The sequence below is a fragment of the Psittacula echo genome (assembly GCF_963264785.1).
Source record: "Psittacula echo genome assembly, chromosome: 2".
NCBI lineage: Eukaryota > Metazoa > Chordata > Aves > Psittaciformes > Psittacidae > Psittacula > Psittacula echo.
In genome coordinates this window covers 122,406,857-122,416,561 of record NC_137737.1, presented here as the reverse complement: position 1 = coordinate 122,416,561, position 9,705 = coordinate 122,406,857, and the positions used below count along the sequence as shown (strand labels likewise).

Here is a 9,705-nt window from a genome sequence, read left to right as displayed (position 1 = left end):
CTGCCTGCACCGGCTGTCCCCGCGGGTACAGACCTCCTGTGCCCAGCTCGAGAGGCAGCGGAGCCGCAGAAGCCCTCACCCGGGCAAGGGGAGCAGCCCGCAGGGGTGGAGAGGAAAACGCCGGGAGGACCGGGGAGCTGTGGCCCGCGGGGGACTTCAGCCTGGGCTGCGACTCCCGCGGCCGCCCGGTGCTCTCTCCACCATCCGCCACCGTTACCCCTCGCCCGCCTCGCCCAATCTCACCTCGCCGCGCCGCTGAGACAGCGACCAGCTCCGGGCCCGCCCGGCGCTCCTGCCCCGCCACACGACGACACCCCCCGGCGGGGGGAGGGCCGAGACACGGCACGGAGCGGCGGCAGCCCGCCTCGCCCCTCGCACACACACACGCACACGCACACAGGGCTGCTCGGAGGGCGCCCGCCCATGGCTGACAGGAGCCTGATCGAGGGCGACGAGCCCTTCCAGCGCCGGGAGGAGGCTCCGGAGTGGGGATACGAGGAAGGTGAGGAGCGGGAGGCGGCGGCGGCGCTGCTGGGGACAAACTTTCGCCGCGTCCGATGAAGGAGAGGAGGAGGAGGTGGCCGTGACAGGGCTTGGGTAGCGGAGCAGAGGGAAATCGGCCTCCGGCAGCCCCGAGCGGGAAAACGCCGGCCCGCAGCGGGCGGTGGGTCCGTGGACGCCGGGGGGAAGGCAGCGGGGCGCGGCAGAGGCGCAGCGCTGGTTCCGATGGGCAGCCCCGGGGCGGGCGGGAGGGTCTGTCTGTCCCGGCAGCCGCCGGGTGTCCCCGTTAACATCTTTCCCTTGTGCCTCAGGCGTGGAGTGGGGGCTGATTTTTCCCGATGCCAACGGGGAGTACCAGTCGCCTATTAACCTGAACTCGAGAGAAGCTAAATACGACCCCTCGCTCCTGGAAGTGCGTCTGTCACCAAACTACGTAGTATGTCGTGACTGTGAAGTGGTCAACGATGGGCATTCGATTCAGATTGCCCTGAAGTCAAAATCAGGTACGGTGAAACACGGCCTTTGCTTTCCCCCTAAAGCTTGGATTGCCTTGAGACCAGCTGCGCTTGTGTCCCGGAGCATGGGAATGGCAACTGCTCCCAGCAGCTCGTTCGACATGGGCTGCTGGTAAGAGGGTTGCTGTTGACTTCAGTAGGAAAAGGAGCAAGCTTTGCAACGGGAGATGCAAGTGTCAGCGCCAAACTCTGGATGATGGTCAGCCAGATTGCTTCAGAGCATGCCTAGAATTTCCTCTTATAGTGGTGTCATCTAATTCACTGGCACTAACAGTTGTCTGCAGTCAGAAGCAGGCCAGACTACTGCTAAGACAGTGTGATGCCCAGCTATTGTACAGCTGGAAAAATTTGGCCTTGGTCCAAAGACTATGCAAGTTAAAAGAACTTTTTCCATTGGTGTGAGTGGGTTCTGAATACTAACTATAGAACTGGGCAGCTTAAGCTAGATACTCAAGTTATACATGCTTACAATATTGATGAAGAGCAGGTAGCAAACCAGTCCTCATTCCTTAAAGGGTATTTTTTGGCATCATTCATCGAATAAGAATCAGAAGCAAATAATAAAAGAAATACTTCCCGCTTAAGTGAAATTGCAGTGTCTCATTGAGATCTTTCATCTGGGTAAACTATTCTGTGTGAAGGAGACAGCTGTCAAGAAACTAGGGAGAAAAAAAGTCCATTGTGCTTTCCAGCACTGTAGTAGTTCTTACCATGTGTTTGGAAGAGCATCCAGCTTATTCTAACCAATCTTAGCTAGTAACAGCCTTCTGGGGGCATTTAAACAGCTGAACATTGTCAAACCATGAGACATTTGAACTTTTGTTTCCTTTGGAGATCCCAGTAGTCCTTGGAGCTACAGCTGTGCTGAGAGTGAGGGAGTCAGTTCAGTGTTACAATGAATTTTTTAAAAAGGAAGGGTTTGTTATTTTAATGATGGTGATGCTTTATTTTACATTTTCCTTTCTATGACAAATCCAATGTATTATTCTAACACAGAACATTTCTTTCCACAAAATTGCACAGATTTGCAATAGGACAGAAATTTTGTTCTTCCAGTCAGTTTTACTGCCTTCATCAGAAGCAGAGCTCTTTTCCCAGGGAGTAAGGTTCTCTCTGCAGGATCAGGAAGCTTCTAAAATTCTCTTGTGGAGGAAGTGAGAGTGACCGCAAACAACATGCCACAATGCAGCTCCTAGAACCTTACCTTCCCAAGGGCAGTTTGTAACTTAGTGGGACCAACACACCAAAATGCATGTGCAAAAGCATTGGAGACTTAGGAGAAGGAAATGCTTCTTTTTAAACTTGAATGCAGTGTGATGCCAGACTGAAGAGTCCTCAAATATAAGAAAATGTGAGATAGAATAAAAATTTATGACTGAGGTATGGAATTACGATTTAGGAAATCTTGTTTTAATTTCAACTTTTCCTTAGATTCCGTGTTCCATAATGTCTCATTCTCCATGTGTAAACTGGAGATAATTTTTCCATTTCTTTGAGGGGGAAGACAATGTTTTTTTATCCCGGCCAAGAAGAGAAAAGAGTTAATAAGCTGTTTTTGACCTAGTATTGTGGCCAATTTTCAGGCATTGTGGAAACTCCTGCAGCTTCTTTTCCTCACAGGGGATCTCTGATGACAAATCCATTTAGCCAGATGATTTTAATGGGAACTGTTGAGCGCTAAATGCTTTTGAAACTCTGTCCAATTAGTGTGCAAGAGATCCTCATCTATTGTAATGCTAACAGTCAATGAAAAACTTCTTTGTGGAAAAAATAAACTGATTAAGATACCTATTAAAAATCAATTTGTCATTACTGGTGATTGATTTTATCCTTTAATTCAGGACACACAGTCCATCTGGAATTCCCTAATCCTTCTCATTATTTAATTGCAAACATTTTTGCAGGCTGCCTCCAGTTTGATCATCGTACATGTGTTATGCATTAGGTGGAAGAAGCATGACCAACTGTGTAATGGAATTGTGTTCTGAAAAATATTTTAGAGAATATCCTACTAACAAAGAACCTTCTAAGCCAGCAGTGGATTGCACAGTGGATGACAGTTTCAGAATAATGTTATACTGAGGATCAAAAATTGCTGAAAGGCAAAGTGGATTTAAACATGTTTTATGCATTGACAAGGATCAAGATTGGAGGAGAGACAAACGAGAGATAAACATGCTTCATGCATTGAAATACATTTATCGCAGGATCAGTGTTAAAACTTAAGACTCAGAAATAAACTCTTCGAAGCTCCTGGAGTTCCAGAACTGCATCATATAGAGAACATTTATTCTGGTTGCACCGTCTCTAAGAGTGGTATTTTAAAACAGAGAAAATGCTCTGTTGTCCTAAGAAATAACACTAATGAATATAATGTTTCTTTTTATTTGTTCAGATTTCCCTAAATACTTCAGTTTGTTGTTTCCCTCAATGTTCACCAGATCTGTAGGTTTTCCTTATAGGATATAGGTACCAATAGAATACAGATGTAGCAAGTTTAATCTGGATCTATAACTATGTTTGTAGCTGGTTAGATTAGTTATGAAGAATTATTAAAGGAGGATTAATTGGAATATTTTACTTGTTTCTCCAATGTAATTGCTTATGAAACCTGTAAGTGATCAGTTTTCTTTTAGTTTTTTTTATAGTTCTGTACATTTGGTTTTGTGTTTCTACAGTTGCAATATGTTTTCATTGTTAAATTATGTTTTAGTTGTATACTGTGCCTTGTGCTCAGTTTAGTTTAGTTTGCATGTCAAAAGAACTTCATATTATGGAACTTTAATTCCCTAAAGCTGTAGATTATGCAATTAACTAATCTGTATCAATCATCCGAGATTGTAAAAGATTCATTCAAAGTCTATGAAATGTAAGGTATAATTTGATGGATTCTGGGGAAGACTGTGAATGTCCTCAAGTAAAATCCACCCTTGACTAGAAGCCAATATTAGTGATTTCAGGGGGAAGTTCCCTACAGCTTGTGGAATAATATTTGGTCTGAAGCAGATTCAGAAGTGCCAAGGCAAAAGGTTCCATTGATTAATTCCAGAGTAGATTTGACCTCACAAGGTACAGTTGCTTGCTTTTACTACTTATGGTGGAAGTCTCTATTAATGCAAAAGTATCAAGCTACTAAATAGTTTTGTGTGTGTGTGTGTGTGTGTAGCAATTGTGGGCAGATGTTTTTTAAGAAATACCAGATGTTTAAAAAACTGAAGTAAGAAAAAAACCCAAACAAACCAAACCATGGCTGCCTAGAAGCTGTTTTTAAGTAAATAAGCTATGTTGTTGCTATTCTGTGTAGGTTGATTATATTTGGATATGGAAGCATTCTGTATCTCAGAGGCTTGATAGGTGGTATATGATTGAGAACCTTTGCCTACCAAAATGTTGGCAATCAAAAGTTTTCTACCAGTTTCTGTGACTGATAGCAAATACAAGTAATGGAGATTAAGCATTTGGGCAAGTTGAAGGCAGTTACCAGCTCAGTTTAGAACCCCTGCCATCTGTTTAGAGCACACAGGTACTGTCTTGATAACATATTCACTGTTCTGACTGATAAAGGTACAACGTTTTGTATTTTGTGTTACGACCAGCTGTTCTGCCTCATAAAACAAAAGAGTGCAGCATGACAGCAATTACACTGTTGGTTGCAACTGCCTGAATTCAGGTTCTCTACTGGCATGGTATTTCAAAAGTGAAGATATCAACTCTGTCAACTTTACTCTTCCCCTCTCTAGTACTGCTGATAATAAAGAAGCTTGCAGCAATTTCCCCATTGTATTTAGAGAATATATTCAGTGGCTTCTCTGCTTTGAAAACCAAGTTCCTTACCATTTGTCTTCTTTCCCAGTGTTAATAGGGGGACCATTACCTCGAGGACATGAGTTTGAACTACATGATGTTCGATTTCACTGGGGGAGAGAAAATCAGCGTGGTTCGGAACACACAGTTAATTTTAAGGCATTTCCCATGGAGGTAAGAGTCGCGTTGCATTGCAGTACAATGGCTAAATGCAAAAGATTTTTCTTTCAAAACCTGAGTTCCTGGTAGTTGAAAAGAGTTTCTTTTAGCTCCCCATTTTATTGCTTTATATTTCCACAAAACAAAGCTATCTTGCTGAGGTGTGCTTTAGTGCAGGTAAATTAGGACATGCATCTGGAATAGAATGCCTCCAGCACTCATCAGATTGTATGATTAATTGGTCATAAAGTTAACTTGCAGAATTATTAACTTCTGTCTTAATAATATTAGTGTTCTAACAAGATCTGCTGTTTCAACATTTCCTGTGTCACCTTGACTAATAGCTATAGATGGGGAGAACTAGACACTGGAAATATTTCCATGGTGAATAATAACAACCTAGGTAAATTTGGAGTAAATGTAGAGCAATTTGTTCATGAAATAGCATTACATACCTGAAATTTGAAGATTATGGGATATTCTTGGGTGTGTGCCATTATAACTCAATGAATTTCAAAGTTAAGAACACAAGCGAAACAAGTGATAATGCAGTCTGAAAAAATTAATCTGTTCATGAGGTGTCATTTGGGGCTCCTGGGCAACCCAGGGACCTATTTCTCCTCCACTCCAGCAGCCATCTATCATATTACTTCACATCCCACTGTCCCATTGCTTACATTTGTCATGGAGTGGCTTGGAGTATCCCTTAGACTCTGGGCTGCAAAATCTGATACCAGCCTCGTTGTTTGGTGACTTTAGCTTTGCGTCTTTTATTTCATTTGTTGTGCACTGTTGGTTTGAAAGAAACTCAAGATTTTTTCAGAGTTCTATGAATTATCTTTGCTTTATTTATCTATCATAATCCCCCAGGAGCCTGAAACTCTGTTTACTTTTTCTCTGTGGTGTTCAGTGCTGGAAATTTCTTACTGTAGCATTATATTCACAGGTGCCAGACTGGAGTAAAACCGCTATATGGAAAAGGATATAAAAAGTATTAGAGCAGCTATTGCAGAGCTAAGTGTAAAAAGCCTGTGGACTTACACCATCAATTTAATTATTAGGGTTGTTCAGGTGCTTTCTTTAAGAGTTGTGGGTCAGAGCCTGGTCTCTGCTGTTTGCTATTTTGCACTGGTCCATCAAAACCTCCATATATAAAATCACTCATAGGGGCTTTGCAGGTTGAATTGAGGCAGATCATGGCATCATATGATCATTTAGGTTGGCGAACACTGTTAAGATTATCAAGTCCAACTGTTAACCTAGCACTGCCAAGTCCACCACAAAACCATGTCCACATCTGCATGTGGATCCACTTTGCATGTTGATTTCAGCATGTCATAGTAATGCAGGAGAATTACTTGAATGGGGAGGACTCATCAACAAAGGAGAATGCAGAAGAATCATCTCTTCATCTTGGTTACCTCGCATATTATATACAACATGACTCTTATGTGCATTAAGACCTTCAGGATGCTGCAGTGTTCTCCTGAGGCAGGAAGTAGTTTGCTCATTATGAAACAGCTCTGCAGAGTACTTTTCCTCAAGGCTGATCCAGCACATGGTGATCAAGAAATATTGACATAAACTATGTTGAGATCTGTACTTGGGAGTCTGTCAGGAACTCCTGTATCCTTGTTTATTAAGGATCACTTCTCAAACAGCTTTGGTGGTGTGTGGGAAGAGTCTGTTGGTAATCTATGGAAACCCCAGAACTCTACTCCAAATCAGTCCAGAGAAAAGGATACTTGACCCAGAGATGCAAAACAACAAACTTAATAAATCATGACAGGATTTCATTTTTCACCTACCTCAAAAGCAGCACAGCAGCTGCACAAACAGAATTCTGGCAGAGTTGAAGAACATCACCTGGCAGTGAGCAAGCTGGTGTTATCCCATCTCTTGTATCAAAGCAGCTCTCAGCTAGATTGATCTCCCAGAAATAATTACTGAGGCAAAAATTCTGTAGCAGAGAAAAACCCTGACTCATAATATCCTTTGAATACAGTGTGAACGTTTAATTTTGCAAACAGATCCTTATGCAGATTAATTCTTCTGGCAGGAAATGACAGCATAGCATGCCATATCCAAGGTCAGTTGCACACAGGTGTACTGGCTGAGCCAGTTCATCGCCTTCTGCCCTGTGCTGCAAGGAAGTGCAGGGCAGTTTGTTTGACAGATGAGCTGCAGTTCCTTCTGCTATACACACAAAGAGCTGCTATATTAAATTGTCCAAATCAAATATTATACTTGAGCAATAATAAAACAGGTGCTTGTGACCACTGTAAATGTTTATGAAGTCTGAGACTCCATAATGGAAGATTTTCTGTTTCCATTCCACAGATTTCCCCATCTAGGTTTTATTTTTTTTTTTTTGGTGAAGAGCAATCATTTTGAGCAAGGGACCAGGAAATCTTACTTTCTAACTTCTAACGTTAGCACTGATTTATACATTTGTTGGAAAGCACCATATTCTGAACACATATTGGGCTTGATTTTCACTGGGTTTGTTACTGAACACAATCAGTGATGAGTGCCTGTTTTGGCTATATTATACAAGCAGTCTGTTGTAGTCTATGTTTTTGTTCAGTACTAAATACAAAATAAACAGGCAATTGTTTGTGCACAGATGTAGGCCTAGAAATATGTTGAGCACCAAGTACATAAGTTTGGATCTTCTGCCAGTGGAGTAAATCTAGTAGGTTGTTTTCTTAAAACACTAGAAATTATTTGCAAAGCAAATGATAAGGATTTTCAATTCTCCTCTCTTTGTGGGAGGAACACAAGTCAAAGGGATAAGCAATATCTTGAAAATATAAGTGCTTGGTTTAAGTGGGTACATTAACAATACAACAAAGTAGGACCAGATTATATGCTGCATTATACTGTTATAAAACCTGAGCAGTTCTACGTAATCCAACTTTGAGTTTGAAGAGATCTATGTGAGGTGAGTATCTAAGGCTATTTATTGACTGGAGCAGCAGTCTTTTTTTTTTAGGACTGAAGACTGTAAAGCTTTATTTTATTCATTGGACAAATAGTTGTGGAACATCTTCAGATTATCAGTGTCATGATCTTCGTAAAAGATGACTAAAAAAGAGTGTTACTTTTCAAAGTTTAGAAGCTCACTTTTCAATTACTTCCTCAGTCTCTTCATCTTTGATACCATAACTACTTTTTGAGAAATTAGGCAATATCCTGTATTAGTTGAGTAATATCCTGTGTGCAATAATCTATTATTTCTTTCTAGACAGCTGGGGCCTTTGCATGTGGTTAGTATATATAGGTTCATGGTGAAATGTGTTAGACTACTAAGCTTATGTAACCTCTGGAACAGCTCCTTGAAATAAGTCACACTGTCAAAAAATATTGTTCATGTGGCTTGGAGGTCGAGTTTATTGTTATTTTTATTATTATAAGAAGTTCAGCAAAGATGTGTTTCCACCTTCCTTGACTGAAGAAACCAGAGTGTTGACAGTAATAAGCTGGTGTTATCATTTTCACCAAAACATCTGTGTTTGCAGTCATTCAGGAGGACAGGACAAAACAAAACAATAAATAGTTATCAAAGGTAAATACTGTAACATGTCTTTTTAAACAAAGAAAAGCAAAACAAAGGAAATCCATCCGCGGATTCTGTAGGAGCTGGCAAATGAAGTTGCTAAGCCAATGGCCATCATATTTGAAAAATCATGGCAGTCAGGTGAAGTTCCTGATGACTGGAAGAAGGGAAATATAACCCCCATTTTCAAGAAGGGGAAAATGGATGACCTGGGGAATTACAGACCAGTCAGTCTCACCTCTGTGCCTGGCAAAATCTTGGAGCAGATTCTCCTGGAAGGCATGCTAAGGCACATGAAAAACAAGGAGGTGGTTGGTGACAGCCAGCATGGCTTCACTGAGGGGAAATCCTGCCTGACCAATTTGGTGGCCTTCTATGGTGGGGCTACGGAACTGATGGACAGGGGCAGAGCAGTTGATGTCATCTACCTGGACTTGTGCAAAGCGTTTGACACTGTCCCACACGACATCCTTGTCTCTAAATTGGAGAGACATCAATTTGATGGGTGGACCACTCGGTGGATAAAGAACTGGCTGGATGGCCGCACACAAAGAGTTGTGGTCAATGGCTCGATGTCCAGCTGGAGACCGGTAACGAGTGGTGTCCCTCAGGGATCAGTGTTGGGACCGGTCTCGTTCAACATCTTTGTTGGTGACATGGACAGTGGGATTGAGTGCGCCCTCAGCAAGTTTGCCAATGACACCAAGCTGTGTGGTTCGGTTGATACGCCGGAGGGAAGGGATGCCATCCAGAGGGACCTCGACACGCTTGTGAGGTGGGCTGATGCCAACCTTATGAAGTTTAACCATGACAAGTGCAAGGTCCTACAGCTGGGTCGGAGCAATCCCCGGCACAGCTACAGGTTGGGCAGAGAAGAGATTCAGAGCAGCCCTGCAGAGAAGGACTTGGGGGTGTTGATCGATAAGAAACTTGGCATGAGCCGACAGCATGCACTCACAGCCCAGAAAGCCAACCGTATCCTGGGCTGCGTCAAGAGGAGCATGACCAGCAGGTTGAAGGAGGTGATCCTGCCCCTCTACTCTGCTCTCATGAGACCTCACTTGGAGTATTGTGTGCAGTTCTGGTGTCCTCAACATAAAAAGGGCATGGAAGTGTTGGAACAAGTCCAGAGGAGGGCCACGAGGATGATCAGGGGACTGGAGCACC

The 9,705-nt window shown here is 42.7% G+C and overlaps 1 protein-coding gene across 1 annotated transcript in view; it reads left to right on the top strand.

Annotated features, from left to right (window-relative positions):
- Positions 1-423: 423 nt before the first annotated feature.
- Positions 424-9,705, top strand: part of CA8 (carbonic anhydrase 8) — a gene marked incomplete at both ends in the record, with an annotated part of 39,431 nt that continues 30,149 nt past the window's right edge. Inside the window, 3 exons of the mRNA XM_080611068.1 lie at positions 424-502; positions 813-1,004; positions 4,870-4,994. Of these exons, the coding sequence (XP_080467194.1) occupies positions 424-502; positions 813-1,004; positions 4,870-4,994 (396 nt within the window). The remainder of the gene's footprint in view (positions 503-812; positions 1,005-4,869; positions 4,995-9,705) is intronic.